This window comes from Carassius auratus, chromosome 30, assembly GCF_003368295.1.
Source record: "Carassius auratus strain Wakin chromosome 30, ASM336829v1, whole genome shotgun sequence".
NCBI lineage: Eukaryota > Metazoa > Chordata > Actinopteri > Cypriniformes > Cyprinidae > Carassius > Carassius auratus.
In genome coordinates this window covers 4,731,318-4,750,342 of record NC_039272.1, presented here as the reverse complement: position 1 = coordinate 4,750,342, position 19,025 = coordinate 4,731,318, and the positions used below count along the sequence as shown (strand labels likewise).

Sequence of the window (19,025 nt, the reverse complement as noted above, 5' to 3'; positions counted from 1 at the left end):
ATTTGATCTCAAAAGGTCAGAAATTTAATTTAAATGGTCATCTGTGACACCTTCATCCTGGGGGTGTATCTTACACTCCTTCTCATCCTTGCTTTGCCGCCAGGGTTCAGTGCTCTCAGTGTGGCTGATTGGGGCATTTGAGCAGAAAGCGTTTGGATTGGTGACTGTTGTTACAGTGGGGCTTCTGATTCTCGGGGCGATAAGGGAAGTTCCCCCTTCGACAGGCGTCTCATGTGACTGGCTTACTAAACGCTTCTTAGGCCTCTCTGAGAACCTCTTTCATTCACGGCGCACCTGCGAGGAGAGAGAAGCAGTGTTCACCCTCTCTCCCTCTCTTTATCCCCTCTCTCTTTCTCTCCCGGTGGGATTTGAGCGAGTGCTTTCGGGGGATGTAGTGCAGGCGGATCTCGATGTTCTCACGGGTGGTTTATTTCGCCAATATGTTTGGCTTGAAGAGTTCAGGTGGGAGTTACGAGAAACTCCACGAACAGTTTGATCTGGACGCGCCCTTCTTCCAGGTTTGTCAAGTCAAGGGAACGTTGGGAACGTTTTTTTTCAGTGTTTTGTTAGATTTAGAGGCATCTGTGACCTTCTAGATCTAGAAAATGCACAAAGGCAATGTTGAGATGTGTAATATTCACCCTTGCAACTTTTCCACTTTTTTCACAATTAGATATTGTAGTATGATTAATAATTATGGGCTGGAATGTTGTTGTTTTTTTTTTTTTTTTTTTTTTTTTGAAAAATCACAAGAGATCACAAGAACTTTTAGTCTTATCAGTTGCTGTGCGGTAGATTTCATGGCTTTTTCTGTTTATTCTGCTCTCATAATGTGAAACTTGACACTGATCGTCATCATGCAATCTGGTTAATCATCGGACAATATCTGATGAATTATTCCATTTGCTATTGCTCATTTTTCTTTCTAGATCCTCACATTTCCAGAGCTTATTTTTTTGGGGATGCTTTAGAAACATTCCAAGGTGACGGTCCAAAATGTGCCAGTAGGATTTAAAAATGGACAAAATGGGGAGAAATTGGAAGTTTTCAACTAGGGAGATGCATGTAGCCTGATAAGTAATTTTGAATAATCTGACAATGTCTTAAAAGTTCCACCAAATTTTTGAAATTATGCAACCTTTGGTCACCTTTTGCACTTTAGAACACTGAAAAAATCTCATTCACAATCATCTCAAAAGTTGACCGAGTTGTTTTCCATCTAGGTCACGCGTCAGATCCATGAACACGAGCAGGAAAATGAGCTCCGAGAGCAGATGTCGGGATACAAACGCATGCGACGGCAGCACCAGAAGCAGCTGATTGCTCTGGAGAACAAGCTGAAGGCAGAGATCGACGAGCACAGACTGAAGCTCCAAAAAGAACTGGAAACACACGCCAACAATGCCTTCATTGAGCTGGAGAAACTTGCCAAGAAGCACACCATCCAGACGGACAAAGAAGTGGGGGATCTTTCTTTACTCTTCTGTTGAGACCGAAGGGTTTATAGTTACCAGCTTATTAAATATTGGTCGACTGTTGTTGACGTAATGTTGACTAAAATCATGATTCTGGGACATTCACGTCTTAATAATAAATTCTACAGTAAAAAAAAAATCAATACACAAAGGTGCAAAAGTTCATGTAGATCATTTCATTAATTTATATTATTATTTTACATATTGCATGTAAAGCATGTAAATAGCCAAGGTATGAATGCTAAGAATTATTATAGCATATGTTGATTAATATGTTAATGAAGCCCGAGAAGAAAATGGCAAAGAAAATGATTTTTTTTAGTTTGCAAAAAAAAAAAATCTGCATTGCTATTGATGATAAATCTGCTTTGTGTTGCTCAGATGAAGACACTGGCAGCTGATGAGAAGAAGTTCCAGCAGCAAATCATGGTCCAGCAGAAGAAAGAGCTCACCAACTTCCTGGATAACCAGAAGAAACAGTATAAGCTGTGCAAGGAGAAGATCAAAGAGGTTCGAAACTATACTTGACCATGTTTACTGAAAAATGTATTAAAAAAATGTATTCCTTTTCCCACTTACTACATAATTTTGAAGATACTTACTACTTGTCACTGAAAAATCTGGCATAGAAAATCACTAGATTACAAGAGTAAAATGGGTTGCGAATGCCATTTCATGTTGACTTAAAAATGGGGTGCAATCGCCCTTCTTTTAATTCTTTTGTCTCTTCTCATGATTCTTCATTCAGGAAATGAGTGAAGACCACAGCACGCCTAAGAAAGAGAAGCAGGAGAGGCTTTCCAAGCATAAGGAGAACATACAGCATTCCCAGGCGGAAGAGGAGGCTCAGCTTCTGGGTCAACAGAGGACTTTCTATGACAAGAACTGCAGGGCCTTCAAACGCAAGATCATGGTCAAGAAGCACGAGTTTGAGCAGGAACAGCTACGAGAGGTGAGGAAGACATGCTGAAGACTGCTTAGGACTCAGAAGTTTGGGATGTGTTTTAAAGAAGTCGTCAAGGCTGCATTTATTTGATCAAAAATACAGAAAAAAACTGTAATCTCACAGAATGTTATTGCAATATAAAATAGTGGTTTCTATTTTCATTTAATTTAAAATTGAATTTATTTCTTTGATGCAAAGCTGAATTTCCATCATCATTACTCCAGTTTAAAGTGTCACATGATCTTCAAAAAACATTCTGATATGCTGATGTTTTGTTGAAATTGTTGAGCTGCTTAATATTTTTTTGGTAACTGATATTTTTTTCAGGATTCTTTGATGAATAAAAAAAAAAAAAAAGAGCATTTATTTAAAATAGAAATACTTTCCAACAATATACACTACAGTTTAAAAGTTTGGAGGCAGTACATTTTAACTATTTCTTTTTAGCGGTTCTTTTTTTACTTTCATATAAAAAATAAATATACTGTATATACATTTGGCAGCAAAAATGTTGATAGTTCTAATAATAAATCATCATATTAGAATTATTTCTGAAGATCATGTGACACTTTATACGGATTTATACGCATTTATGGAGTAATGATGATGGAAATTCAGCTTTGCATCATAGAAATAAATTATATTTGAAAGGATATTAAAATAGAAACCATTATTTTATATTCTAATAACATTTAGCAAGATTACTGTTTTTTTCTGTATTTTTGAATAAATAAATGCAGCCTTGATGACTTTAAAAAACATCACAAGTCTTACTGATCCCAAACTTTTGAGCGATAGTGTTATGTGTGTTTACAAGTTTTGGGGTCAGTAAGATTATTGTTTTTAAATAAATTATTAAAGACAAATAAATAAATATATAATGTTATGAAATGTTTCTGCTCTTTCACGATGGATACATCTCTTGAGCACCAAATTTCACAATATAAGTACTTTTATTGTTTTTAATAAATAAAAAAATGCAGCCTTGGTGAGCATAAGATATTTTTAAAAATGTATCTAAATAGCCTATACTTTTGATCAGTATGTACATGTATATATACAGGATAATCATATGAAGGCTTTGCACAGGGATAATGCTAAATTAGAGCCATTTCTCAGGGTTGATGACTGTCTTCAATTAATCTGATTTGAGAGCAAGTAATGGGGTTTGTTTTAAACCACTAACTTTGTTTTGTAACACTGCTAGTTTATGTACAAATATTAGTAGATTTAAAAGAGACCTTATTATTTAATATCGTAATGTTAATTTGGGTCTGTCAGGAGTTGAATAAGAAGAAGACCCAGAAGGAAATGGAGCACGCTATGTTGATCAGACAAGACGAGTCGACCCAAGAGCTTGAGCAGAGGCAGCTGAAGAGCCTACAGAAACTACGCATGGATGTGATCCGACTGCAGCATCAAACAGAGCTGGAGAACCAGATCGAATACAACAGCAGGAGAGAGAGAGAACTGCACAGGAAACATGTGCTCGAACTACGGCAGCAGCCCAAGAACCTCAAGGTACCACCAATTGAGAAGATTCCTTTTTATAACTTTTTTGTATTACTGCACATGTTTCTTTTTTTCTGTTGCGCATTAATAAATAATATTACAAATGTATTGCTAATGTTAGTTAATGCATGATGGGTTCTTATAAGTGTTACCAAAAAAAGCTTGGTTTCACAATCCTTTGAGGCAAAACTGATATAAGATGGTCATTTTTGTCCTGGAAAGGCTGTCAATTTGTGTTTATTCAACTTTGAGCTTTGTCTTCTGCAGGCGATGGAGCTCCAGATAAAGAAACAGTTCCAGGACACATGTAAAGTCCAGACGAAACAGTACAAGGCCCTGCGGCACCATCAGCTTGAGGTGACCCCCAAAAGCGAGCACAGGACGGTGCTAAAAGCCCTGAAGGACGAGCAAACACGCAAACTGGCCATCCTTGCTGAGCGGTACGAGCAGAGCATCAACGAGATGATGGCATCGCAGGCAGTGAGTGAAGAAACAACACCGTTAACCATTATAGAGACCAGTTCGTTCACGTTAATCTGTGAGATCATTGTGAGGAATAGACACTTGGAATGTCTTTGACAAAGCGTTTAACATTGTCCCAAATACGGAATTTTGTAGGTTCTTGTATTTTCACTGGTATATGCTCAGGGACACTATTACGCATCTATTCAATTAATCTATAAAGTGCTGTAGAATGAGTCTAGAGATTTGCTGTACAATAATTCTTGAGGGTGCTGTAAAATGAGTCTAGAAATGCGTTAAAATGAGTCTAGAAATGCGTCAAAAGAAAGTGCGGTTGAATGAGCTTAGAATTGCACTGTAGAATACGGCTAGAAATGTGCTTGAATGATTCTAGAGGGTAATATTACACATCTCCTGAATGAATCTAGAAACCGCTGTAAAATGAGTCTAGAGACATACTAGAATAATCTAGAATTGTGCTGTAGAATAATTATTGAGGGTGCTGTAAAATGAGTCTAGAAAATGCTATTAGAATGAGTGTAGAATAAGGCTAGAAATGTGCTTGATTCTAGAGGGTAGTATTACACATCTCCTGAATGAATCTAGAAACTGCTGTAAAATGAGTCTAGAGATGTGCTAGAATAAGTCTAGAATTGTGCTGTAAAATGAGACTAGAAATGCTCTAGAATGATTCTAGAGGGCGCTGTAGAATGAGTCTAGAAAGTGCAGTTGAATGAGTCTAGAATTGCACTGAAGAATAGGGCTAGAATGATTCTAGAAAGTGATGTTAGAATGCATCTGAAGGGTGCTGTAGATTGAGTCTAGGAATGCGCAACAACGATTCTAGAGGGTGCTTCTAGAATTTATAGAATGAGTCTAGAAAAGTGCTAGAAAAATTCTAGAGGGTGCTATAGATTAGTCTAGAAAGTGCAGTTGAATGAGGCTAGAATGATTCTAGAGGATGCTGTAGATTGAGTCTAGAAATGCCCTAGAATCAGTCTAGAAAGTGCAGTTAAATGAGCCTAGAATTGCTCTGTAGAATAAAGCTAGAATGAGTCCAGAAAAGCCTGTGCAAGCTTTGGGAGTGCTGAAGGAAGCCATCTACTGCATCTTTGCTTTAATAATATTACTGAATATGATGCAGATGTAGTATTTGAAAAAAAAAGTGATTTTCTCTGCTTTTTGCTCAAAATGTTTTTTTTTTGTTGTTTTTTGTTGTTGTTTTTTTTAATGAAACGTACCTAAATTCAAGTATTGACATAAAAAAAAAAAAAAAGCTATGCTTGAAGCTAGAATAAAACTGATCTTTTTTTGAAAGTAGAGGGTCTGATCTTTGTTTTGATGTATTGCATGTTCATATATTCATACAACAAAATAATCTGGGGCCCATTAATTTTTTGTGATAATCAGTAAAATCGCTGGAGGGGAAAGAGTTAATCTCCATAATGTGGCATTTTTGAGAGAAAAAGAATAAATAGTTGATGATCGTGTTCTGTAGGGAAATTTTATAATTCTTTTGCAGGTGAATTTGTGGTTGAAAACTACATTACCCATAATGCTCTCCACCAAAATTCCACCAATCAGTGTCATAGCAAGTTGCACCAAAAGAGCTCTTTAAGGAAATCATAAAGTCGACATAAAGAAAAAACTGAGGCCTCCTGTTTGAAATTCCAGTCTCGGCTCGTTGCCTGTACAAGAAGGCCATTGATGGTAAACCGTAACTGTGCTGTAGTGTGAGGCTCACGTGCGCTGGTGTGTGTTTTTGTGCAGCTCCGTCTGGATGAAGCTCAGGAGGCCGAGTGCCAGGCTCTGAGGCAGCAGCTGCAGCAGGAGATGGAGTTACTCAATGCGTACCAGAGCAAGATCAAGATTCAGACCGAGGCTCAGCACGAGCGCGAGCAGCAGAAACTGGAGCAGAAGGTCTCCCTGCGCCGAGCACACCTTGAACAGAAGGTCCTGTCTGTTATTAACCTCTAAGACTCGAACTTGTTTAACATCAGTAGTTTACTGGAATACCAATACTGTACTACCAATATCTATATATGTGTTAGGTTAAAACTGTTAGCCTGAATGCACTGCAGTGTGTGTGTGTGTGTGTGTGTGTGTGTATATATGTATTTATATGTATATTAATAAAACATTTATTAAAACTAAAATCTTAAAGTAACTTAAAATAAAATGTGAATAACTCATTCTTATTTAGTTAACCTGATGTGCTAAAATAACTCAATCTTAAACTGAAATAAAATCAATCAAACCTACGTACACATTTAAAAAACGAAAAATGACAAAAACTCAAAACTGAATTACTAAAGCGTTAACCAAAGTTAGCCTGGATTCAGAAATTCTCTGAACTATAATACTAAAATGACATTTTATTTATTTGTGCATATAGATAAAATATATATTATTGTATATTTCAAAAGTACATGCACAGATTCAATACTTTTTTAGATAAATTAATATATGTGTTCACTAAGGATACATCAAATATGTTCATAGTCATTTAGAATGTGATAAAAGATTTATATTTTAAAAAGATCTAGCAAACAAGAAATCCCACTTAGCTTCATTACTTGAATTATTTTAAGTGGACAAGCTAACATTGAATTTGAGGTTACCAACTCTGTTTTCTGTTTTTAGAAGTAGAGGACAATATTTGTCTGAGATGCAACGATTTGAAAATCTGGAATCTGAGGGAGCAAATAAATCTAAATATTGAAAAAATCCCCTTTGAAGTTTTCCAAATGAAGTTCTTAGCAATGCATATTACTAATCAAAAATTATGGAACATTATTGGAACATAATCTTTAATTTTTGGCATAAAAAATATTTGATCATTTTGACCCATACAATGTATTGTTGTCTATTTCTACAAATATTCCTGTGTTACTGATGAAAGCTTCTGTGCTGCAGGGACACGACTGTGTTTAACTGTGTTTTTAGCAAAATCGAAGGAAGGAAAAGCAAGGCATTTTTCAGAGATACTGGTTTGAGCTTCAGTCTTGTGTTTTCAGATCGAGGAGGAGCTGGCTTCTCTTCAGAAAGAGCGCACCGACCGAATCAAGCACCTGATGGACCGTCACGAGAGAGAAATCGACGCCTTCGATACGGAGAGCCTTCGTTTGGGTTTCAGTAACTTGGGTGCTTTGGACTACCCTAAAGATGACTACAGATGAGAGCAGCGTCCCGCCTCTGTCCTGCTCGCCCACTTCTCTCCGTTTCCTTCATTGTTGATTTTTGTTTTTTTGGGAACAAATCTGCTGTTTTTGCTACAGACGGTCCTGTCGATCCTCTGGGCTGCCGTCTGTTTCTACACACGTCAAGGGAGAACATGTTTTATATATGAATATTATATACGAGACGATTAAAGTGTTGATGTCGACGTTTTCTCGTGCAATGATAACACTTTCAGTGTGATTTAAATGAGAGATTTCAAGACAAAAGCAATATGAACGGGGGGTTTGTATTGCTCAGATGAATCCAGATGCACTTGTGCACAAGGTTTTTTTTTTTTTGTTAAATTTTTTGACCGGCTGTGAGATTTAATACTTTTTTTTATTTTTTATTTTTTTATTGCAGCCGTCTTGCTGCTTCAATCTCTATTTGGTAATGCCTTTTATTAAGTATTGAAGAAATTTGATAACGTTTGCATATTAAAACAAATTTGATAGTTGCATCTGTGACTCTGAGATTCTTATGGTCATTGAATATGATTTTTTTTGTCATATGCACGGTACAGTAATTCACCTCATCTGAGGTGCACAATGTGAATAATACATGCATCGATCCTCACATGTGGTGCCTGCACAAAGGGCTGAAGGGAAAGGGACATGTATTTTGTGTATAGAAGGCTTTATGAGAACTTATTACTTATTTTCCTATTAGATTTTAACTCAATTTTAATTTCTTTATACATATATACATCTATATATTCTAAATGTTTCCGCACCCTTTCCCTCCTGCAGTCTCTGGTAAAATTATCTCAAGGCGTCTGATTTGATGATTGGGGTTTCCCTTTGATTCTGGTCATCTGTGTATTTTCTACAAAGTCTCGGTGGACATACAAACGCTTTACTGTCGCATGCACTTTACATTTGTTTTCAGGTTAAGAGGCATGATTCTGTCAGAGCTTTTCATTATATTTGTAAATAAAGTGCTCGTCACACAAGCGGCGTCGTGTTGTAGTCTGGAACATTTTATTCCTTTGGCTTTATTTCCAGTTTACTGCACTGAGAACCTTGTGAAATTAAAGATGCAGCTACAAATACAACAGAAATTTTCCTTTGCATTTTATTTACTCGAGGCAGAATGAAGTGTGACCCTGAAGCACGTCATAGGAGCTCATTTTTTTTAAATTGTGATTTATTATACATGGCTTTCCATTGATGTATGGTTTGTTAGGAGGACAATATTTGTCTGAGATGCAGCTATTTGGGTCACAAATGCTTCCAAATGAAGTGATGTAAATGAAGGCATAGGTTGAAGTATCTTTGATCAGTTGCCTTTACTAAATAATATTAGTTTATCAGTGAAAATGTACTTCTGTAAGGAGTGAAATTGTAATTATTTCCCAGCAAACTTTTGTGTGTGTGTGTGTGTGTGTGTGCATAGAGAGAGAGAGAGAGAGCTTAATAATAATAATAACCTTTCAGATTTTATGCACTTAAAATAGTCTGTCATTATGACGTTTCTCAATTAAAATGGGGTAAAACTGCATGCATAATAATTTATACAATAATTATTATGATGGTGTTTAAAACATTTATAATGCAATTGATAAAATAATTTAAATTACAGTGTATATATATACAGTATATAATGTACTATAGCCCTGTTTAGGTTATGAGCAAAACTCTTCTTGCAAACAATTTCTGTGATTGAGATATAATTTGGTGTTTTAAGATGCTTGACGTTTTTTTTTGCTTACAGCTGCTGATTTAGGACAAAGAGTTGCTGTCTTGGACTTTTGTCGAACCTTCGCTCAAAGGTACATTAATCTTCATCATCGACCCAAGTATCTTCATGTGTCTTTGTGCTGGTGATTTGTTTATTAGAAATGCAGCTAGTCTGAGCATGTTGCCCTCTGGCACGATGTGTGTGAATGTGGGATGTACACTGAAGCTCTCATGCATCAGGCTCACTGCTCTCAAAGATGCTGGGAAGTACGGCTGACAAATCCCAGAATCCCTGTCACATGACTGGTGTGTTTCATGAAGCTAAATCAGAGATGACGATGACTTTGCTTATAGCCAGAGCTGCTGCATTGCACCAGTCATAAGTGTAGCTTCATTCTGATCAGAGTGTATTATAATATTCATATAATATTGAGTGGACAGATAGGATTTGTTTCATATACTAGTCTTTGCACTAGAGGGCACTCCAGGTCTGACAAAGATGCTAGGTGCATTTTTTTTATACACGGGTTTTTAATTTTTTTCTAACGCTGGACTTAAATGCACTTTTCCATACACTTAAAATAAAAACTGTATATACTCTCCTTTATTTTTATTATAACAGTATATTATACTATTCATCTTTATATATGTGCATTTACTCTCTCTCTCTCTCTCTCTCTCTCTCTCTCTTTCTCTGTCTCTCTCTCTCTCTATATATATATATATATATATATATATAATTTTTTTTTTTTTTTAAATTTGATGTTCGTTTGAAACTGCATCTTTTTTTATATTTATTTACTTCCAAAAAGCATTAGTGGGAATTCTTTTTTTTTTTTTTTTTTTTTTTTTTTTTTATCATGTAGATCTATGGCAACCTGTTTTGAGTGCAGCAGCTGATATAAAAAATAAAATAAGATAAAAAACTGAATCTCACGTGCATGTGAGGGTGTCTGTGTTGATCTGCGTTGTTGCCAGGTAAAGTACCGTCGACCTATAGATTTTGTGAAATATGTTGCAGGTCAGTAATGGCTGAGGTTGTCCATGTGAAGTCTACAAGACACGTACGGTTTACTATTAAAACAACATCACCAATAATATCTACTTTGTTCAGTATTGTTTATATATTGTGTTTAAAAACCATCTGTCAACCATCTGTTTATTCAGATGATTATATTTGGAGATAAGGTGTAAATAAATCATGTTAGTAGATTAATAGGTCAGAGTCTGTGTTGTTGAACAAAAAAAGCACATGTTCACCAGTGTACCGTTGACTGAGATTCAGAACTGCTGTATTGTGGTTACCTGGACTGAATTACTGGGAAGACATGTACAGTATATTTAATATCTTTTAAAATAGAATTTATTTCTGTGATGCTCCGCTGTATTTTCAGCATCATTCCTACAGTCTTCAGTGTCACATGATCTTCAGAAATCAGAATAATATGCTGATTTATTATTAGAATTATCAACAGTTGTGCTGACAAATATTTTGGGGAAACTGTGATACTTTTTTCAGGATTTTTTGATGAATAAAGTATTAAAAAGAACAGCATTTATTTAAAATAGAAATATTTTCTAACAATATAGTACGCCACAGTTCAAAAGTTTGGGGTCAGTACATTTTTTTTTAAATGTAAGAAATTTAGACTTTTATTCAGCAAGGATGTGTTAAATTGTTTAGAAGTGATAGCAAAGATTATATTGATAAATGCTGTTCTTTTACTCAAAATTCTAGATTTTTCATTTAAGCCAAAAATCATTAAGATATTAAGTAAAGATCATGTTTGGATCAGTTTCCTACTGTAAATATATCAAAACTCAATGTTTTATTAGTAATGTGCATTGCTAAGAACTTCATTTGAACAACTTTAAAGGGGGTTTTCTCAGTTGCTCCCTCAGATTCCAGATTTTTTTTAGAGATAAACCTCTGCTTAAACCCGTGCAATATTTTCAGTTCCTCTCCCTCGACTCAACTCACGCTATAGCGTCTGTGGCGGCCGCATCCTCTCGGACAGGTGATGTTGATGTTGTTTAGCTGTTGAGCTGTCAGCAGGACAGGTGTGATTTCAGACCGTCGCCAGTAACTTCACTCATCCTGTGGAAGTGGCGAGACCTTGGTGACTGACAGGCATGAACAAGAACCAAGCATCTCTCAGGACAGATGACAAGAATACCAAATTATGTGTTCAGTATAATATCAACCCTTGGGCTCATCACATAATCACCAATGTTGAAAATAACTAGTTTTGAAGGAACCAGCTAACTATTTTGCCTGTGGTTGAAGTGTCTGCTAGGCCTGATGCCGTTAATAATCCTCTGTCCTGTTATCTCTCTCTGCTGAAATGAAAGCAGGATCAGTCTGGGCAGATTTTAGGGAAGGCACAGCATGAACTTGCCGCTCTTATCAAGTGCTGACCAAGGTTGACCGAGTCTACATTAACACAGTTCCCACAAACTCCCTAAAATCAACTCCCTCTCACTAGTGAGACTCGAGCGGAAGAGAGTGTTATATTCGTACATGTCTACGGTTATTTAAGGAGAAAATAAGCTGTGTTTGAGCTGAGTTTGTGAGTGTGTATGGGAGAGAGAGAGGAAATATGATTGGGTTACGATTATGCATTTTTTTTATTGTGTAGTTAGGTTCAATATAAAAACACTAAGGAGTACGCATAATTGCTTCATGATTGTGCAAGTAAACACAGTCATTTACAGGTTGTTTCACCTTTTTCATCTCAAATAACATGTAGATTTTTTTAAGCCACCTAGTGATTTCCTGAACAGCCATTTGATTACCTTTTATTATTATTAAAACTCTTATATTTATGTATTTTTTCCAGAAGTTTTCCCACATATACTGTGATATTAATAACGTAACCAATTAGCATTAATATATATATATATATATATATATATATATATATATATATATATATATATATATATATATATATATATATATATATATATATATTATTTATTGATTTTAATAGGCTGGGTCTTTTCTTTTTTTTCTTTTCTTTTCTTTTTGCAGGAAAGGGTGCATAGTAAAGAAATACACACATTATGATGATGATTAATATTTTAAATAGTATCTCTTTTCCTTCACTGTGTGTAAAGATGTAGCATTGGAATTTTCTGGCTTTCTGACAGGCATTGGGCTGGACACCACTATGGCCCTCCGGGGCTTTGATCAGGTACTACATCTCTGTTTGGTGCCTGGCATCACATCCTATCTGATGCATATGTGACCCTGGAGCACAAAATCAGACTTAAGTCCCCAGGGTATATTTATAGCAATAGCCAAAACTACATTGTATGGGTTACTTTTTATCTTTATTTTTTATATGCCATAAATCATTAAGATATTATGTAAATATCATGTTGCATGAAAATATACATTTCTTACTGTAAATATATTAAAACTTCATTTGTTTTTATTAGTAATATGCATTCCTAAGAACTTCATTAGGACAACTTTAAAGGAGATTATCTCACTATTTAGATTTTTTTGCACCCTCAGATTCCAGATTTTCAGATGATGCATACATCTAAATAATAATAGGCCTAATTAAAAAAAAACACATGACTGGTGTTGTGGTCCAGTGTCACATTTAGAAAGAATCTGATTTAATTTGTTTTGAGTTTTGAAATGCATATAAGTATAGCTATTATTGGTCCCAAACATTGCTGCTTTAATGTGACTCACGCTGGCAGAACCACCAGGCTTTGTGGCAAAAACAGGATAAGAGACCTGGCCAGACTTGTTTTATAACCCTGTTTTTTTCAAGTGTTCATCTTTAATTATTGGTTCTAGTGTTCTGACAGGAGATTTGTCATGTTGTTACTAAGCATTACTCCCGCAGTGTGTCTGACAGAAGCAATAGAATGACAACAAAGAGCAAATTGCTCAGTTGAACTAAAATCTGTGTTTAAGAAAACAAATGATGAGGAAAAGCTCTTAAAAGTATTTGAAAGCATCACTTTATTTGTAGTTACTCTTTGCTCGATTTATTATAGATGAAATATATTCTCCTTATTTAAATGGACTTGTAACTTTACATTAGCCTAGATGCATGCACTTTTTAGGCCCGATTTGTTTAGTTTTTGAATATACTTGATACTGTTAAAAGGCACATCATTAAAACAAAAAATATGAGTTCACATTTCACACCTAAACAAGCGTGGAAAATGTAATTATAACTAGCTACTAAATTAGTTAAAAATGCCTATCCATATACAGCTATGATTTGCAAACCCCAAACTGACTCAAATGATTCGCGAAACCGCTACGAACTCCCAAACTGATTTAAATGATTCGCGATCCTCAAACTGACTCAAATGATTCGCGATCCCGCTACGAACTCCCGAACTGATTCAAATGATTCGCGATCCTCAAACTGACTCAAATGATTCGCGAACCCGCTACGAACTCCCGAACTTATTCAAATGATTCGCGATCCTCAAACTGACTCAAATGATTCGCGAACCCGCTACGAACTCCCGAACTTATTCAAATGATTCCCGATACCCAAATTGACTCAAATGATTAGCCATCCTGTTACGAACTCCCGAACTTATTCAAATGATTCGCGATCCCCAAATTGACTCAAATGATTCGCGATCCCGCTCCAACTCCCAAACTGGAGTCAGATGACTCAAATGATTCGCGATCCCGCTACGAAGTCCCGAACTGCTTCAAATGATTTGCGATCCCCAAACGGACTCAAGTGATTCACGATCCCGCTACGAACTCCCGAACTTATTCAAATGATTCCCGATACCCAAATTGACTCAAATGCTTAGCGATCCCACTACGAACTCCCGAACTGATTCAAATGATTCACGATCCCCAAATTGACTCAAATGATTCGCGATCCCTCTCCGAGCTCTCGAACTGACTTAAATGATTCGCGATCCCGCTACGAACTCCCGAACTGACTCAAATGATTCGCGAACCCGTTAGGAACTCCCGAACTGACTCAAATGATTCGCGAACCCGTTAGGAACTCCCGAACTGACTCAAATGATTTGCAATCCCAATACACATAATGCTATAAACTTGTGCACATCGAGAGAAATAAACAGCAGATGTTCATGTTAATAACTTCTTTAACTTGAACAAATGCTGCTTATACACATACATTTGTTAATAAAGTAAATAAAACGAAAACATGAATGTTTTAATGCTACTGAATAAAAATAAACGATTCACTCGAAAGTCTCTGCTCATCATGACAGGACCTGGATCAGTGAGCTGCGTCTCGGGCCGATGACGTCACTTCCATGGAGGCATGTTGTACACGCCCCCGTCCATTGACCCCGCCCCCACGTCAAAACAGTGCCACAAAAAAGAGAGACGTGCAGAAAAGTGAAGCGCAAAGGAAAAATGGCATCGCAAGCTCAAACTAGACTGACACGCAAAATAAAAGCAGCGTTGCAAATAAATTAATAAATATGACCATGGAAAATATGTATTGCAAAATCATTGCTTTTGCGCTGTTTCATTTGTTTTGCAATTCTTAATTTTTGTTTGAAAAAAGCAAATGTATTTTCCTCAATACTTTAAATAAAATGTTTTAAATTTGTTTTTGTTTTTATTGTTTTTATATATTTTAAACAAGGTAAATCTTTCTGATTTATTAAAATAAAAAGTCACATACATGGATTTTTCTGGGCTAAGCCCTGGATCTCCACTCACCCTAAAACCAACCCTGTATATATATGTATATATGTATGTGTGTGTGTGTGTGTGTGTGTGTGTGTGTGTGTGTCTATTATTATTATTATTAGGGGTTGTGTCTTTATTTGATGTGTCCTTGTGATGCTTTAAAGTATTTTCCTTTGTGTTTTTAAAAAGGCATTTTTATGATTTTATTGTTAAAACGGCATTATTATATCTGCTTATTCATTGATTTGAGGGCAAATGGCATTTCTTTGTTTATGTGTACAGCACTCACAGAGACTGATATGGCTCTTAAAATATTTGTAAAATATTTGATCGTTAATATTTTATTTTTTCCACTTGTTTCTCAGCAAATGTTTGGTTTAGTCACAGATTACATGGAGGCCTATGGCACCAAATTCTCAACAAAAAAAAGCTCCCTTCTGGGCTTCTTCAGGTCACATGGATGGATCTAAACACTGAAGAGGAACATCAAGACACCTTCAACTCACTCCTCTGGGCTGTAGGTGAGGCCTTTAGTGCATCTCAAACACATGCAGCTTGATTTAATGCATTAGTCACTTTTCCTTTAGATGAGTTCCACAGATTGACATTTTAGCAAATTGTATTTATTCATTAAGTTTTTGCACAAACAGTGTATGCTACTGTTACTATAAGAAATCCATAATTCACCTCATAGTCTCTTTTTTTTTCTCGTGTAATAAAATACCTCCATCAGTTAGAAATTAACATTGTCAATTTATCTGTTTATTTTCTAAGGAGCCGTGTAATAAGCAGAATACGGTTAACCAAATAAAAAAAACCTTCTGTTTCATTGATCAGACTGTCTGGGTTTGTTTAGCGATTAATGACTGTTTCACTGTACATTATTTCTTAACAGTGATTTAATGCTGCAGGAAAACATGTTCTACAATTGAGTCATCTGCTGTGATCTGTTATGCTTTCATCGCTTTCCAAAAGCATAAATCTTCATAATACATGTATCTGTTTGTGCTTACACAACAGTGCTGCTTTATCAGCATAACTGGCCTGCAATATAAATAAAGAGAGAGGGATAAAATCATCTAGGGAAGTGTTAACTCTTTAAGACCAGGATGCACCAGGGGCCCCGGGGTCGCCCAATTCCCTGCTTTGTTCTCTCGCTCAGGGTTTTCCTGCCAGAGTTGTCTGTCTGTATGGAAACCCACCCAGAGCTTCCATGGTTTTCCCCTTTTGTCATCTCTCAGCATCTCTGTCCACAGATGCCATCCTCTGCTCTGTGTTTCTGTCTTTCACTCATCTGATTTCTCTCGTTCCGGTTACAGGGACAATGCGAGGAATATAGGAATATCCGGCTGGTTTATTTATCGACGGTGTGCGAAGAGTGCATACAGTGAGGATGAGACTTCAGCTTCCTGTCTGGATGTGTGTGACATGAGACTGAGATCTAGTGATCTGTAGTGACTCCTGCTGCATTATATGGCAGTCTTGGCTTTGGCTGTCTCTCTGACCTTTTTGTTCCTGGGATTCTGAGCCAGACTTGTTTGCCGTTGAGGGATTACAGTGCTCTCAGGTTTGCAGTCCTGCCTGTGTGTAACTTGAATTTTACCACAGATTTGTGTATTTAGTTAAGGTATTATCTTATATGTATAAGAACCCAGTGTGTAAAATGTCGTGTTTAACCGAAATCTGAAATCCACTGGTGTCACATGGCTGATATTATGCCGATATTATGCCGATATATTTACATAATTTGAAAAATATGGCAGATGAGACATGCACAAATGGTTGAAAACAACACATATCTAACATTATTCTCTGTTAAATATGTGTATTCAGTCAAGGTATGAACTTGAGTGCATACAAACCCAGTATATAAAATATAGTGTTCAACCAAAATATGAAAAACTGGTGACACATGGCCGATATTATGCCGATATATTTACATAATTTGAAAAATTACATATGAGACATGCATAAATTGTTGAAAACAACACATATATAGCATTATTCTCTGTTAAATATGTGTATTTAGTTAAGGTATGATATTAAATTCATACAAACCCAGTGTATAAAATATAGTGTTCAACCAAAATCTGAAAAACTGGTGACACATGGCCGATATTATGCTGATATATTTACATAATTTGAAAAAAATATGGCAAATGAGAAATACACAAATTACTGAAAAAACAAAAATTTTATTTAAATGTAATAATTATTATTATTATACTTTTTAATGTATTTTAAAATTATATGTAGTAATTATAATTTATTAAATTACAAATTTACAGAAAATGTGCATTATTTATTAAAATCAAATGAATACTTATTTAACTCAAATCTGTCATTGAAATATTATTTTTTATTTTTTGTAATTTATTTTTGTTATTACCTAAAATTTACAAAACTGTTGTGTATATATATATATATATATATATATATATATATATATATATATATATATATAATAATAATTATTATTATTATTATAGAAATTGTGAAATTAATGAACACTTATTTATTTACTGCAGTTCTAACTATTATTTCACTATTTTGTTATACTTAGATTTCCAAAGATTGTAATTTCTAATAATCTTATCAAACTGTGAGTCTGATTCAAAGCCCAATAACCATGTATGTGTTGCTGTGCAATGTTCAATAAATATTACATTTATTAATTGCAATAATATACAAATATGAACAGTTCTACCATTAAAGGTGCTGTAGGGAACTTTTGTAAAAAAAAATATTTTTTTACATATTTATTAAACCTGTCATTATGTCCTGACAGTAGAATATGAGACAGATAATCTGTGAAAAAATCAAGCTCCTCTGGCTCCTCCCAGTGTCCTATTGCCATTTGCAGAAAGTCGTGCGCTCCCGGTAAAAAACAACCAATCAGAGCTGCGGTCCGTAACTTTGTTTGTGTTCAAAATGTAGAAAAATTTATATAATAAGCCAAAAACTTAATGAATAAATAAGTACACCATGAATCCATTTTCCAAACCGTGTTTTTAGCTTGTCCTGAATCACTAGGGTGCACCTATAATAAGTGTTTATATTAGGACTATTTTAGATTGCTTCGGGGGTACCGCGGCGGAGTAACCCAGTACTTTTGTGATTCTTCATAGACATAAACAGAGAGAAGTAGTTCCGGCTACGATGTTCTTCCGCAAGACGCAAGCAGTTCTGTTTATTAACCGCTAGAGCGTCAAAAGTTCCCTACCGCAGCTTTAAGTACTATCATATTTATTACTGTGCCTTCATTAGCCAAAATGTAGCCGCCAAGCCAATTTTTATTTTATAGTCGAGTAGTGTTATTATAGTGAAAGAGCTGTTAGAGGCTGATATCCTCTATCACACCCCTGAGAGGATGCTGTGGCCTCTCGTTTTCTCCGTCCTGCTCTCTTTCCCGCAGTGAGAGCATAAAAATTGTCATTTTTAATCTTCCTCACGGCACCTCCCCTTGTCTTTTACCCCCAGCGGAGCTCCTCCATCCTTCCTCTGAGCTGCACCCTTCTGCAGGTGGCTGCTAAACGCCAGGAAAGAGTGTGTTTCCTCCTCACTGTAGGTTTACCACTTTTATGAGGATTGAAGAGGGGAAGTCATATACTTTGGAAAAATAGACTTTCCGATTGGTTCACAATTGTGCGTTTGATGTATTTTTATGATTTTTAGACTCCTACCATTATAACCTAATTTAAGGTTAAGCCAAATTACTGCAGTTATTGTTTTAAACATGCTGTTAACATCTATTATCCTGATAAAGAAAAATAATAATAATTTATTGTTATTTTTTAATTAGACTCTTTTATATTGGGCAAAATATTGCCATTATTAAGTTGTGTTGGCCAATAACCGTACACATTTTACTTATTAACATTTAATACGCATTGCTAAGATCTTCATTTGGTCAACCTTAAAGGCAATTTTCTCAGTATTTTAATATTTTTGCATAATAAGATTCCAGATTTTCAAATAGCTGTATCTCGGCCAAATATTGTCCTATTCTAACAAAACCATAAATCAATAGAAAGCTTATTTATTCAGATTTTTTCCAGATG

The 19,025-nt window shown here is 35.6% G+C and overlaps 1 protein-coding gene across 2 annotated transcripts in view; it reads left to right on the top strand.

Moving 5' to 3' along the window:
* The window catches only part of LOC113048951 (serine/threonine-protein kinase TAO3-like), a 49,840-nt gene extending 41,270 nt beyond the window's left edge, over positions 1 to 8,570 (top strand). For both annotated transcript variants that reach the window (XM_026210934.1, XM_026210933.1), the window contains exons 14-20: positions 1,224 to 1,460; positions 1,857 to 1,985; positions 2,224 to 2,427; positions 3,703 to 3,942; positions 4,201 to 4,413; positions 6,166 to 6,348; positions 7,413 to 8,570. In XM_026210934.1, coding sequence (XP_026066719.1) covers positions 1,224 to 1,460; positions 1,857 to 1,985; positions 2,224 to 2,427; positions 3,703 to 3,942; positions 4,201 to 4,413; positions 6,166 to 6,348; positions 7,413 to 7,574 — 1,368 coding nt within the window. In that variant the 3' untranslated portion in view covers positions 7,575 to 8,570. The remainder of the gene's footprint in view (positions 1 to 1,223; positions 1,461 to 1,856; positions 1,986 to 2,223; positions 2,428 to 3,702; positions 3,943 to 4,200; positions 4,414 to 6,165; positions 6,349 to 7,412) is intronic.
* Positions 8,571 to 19,025: the final 10,455 nt, after the last annotated feature.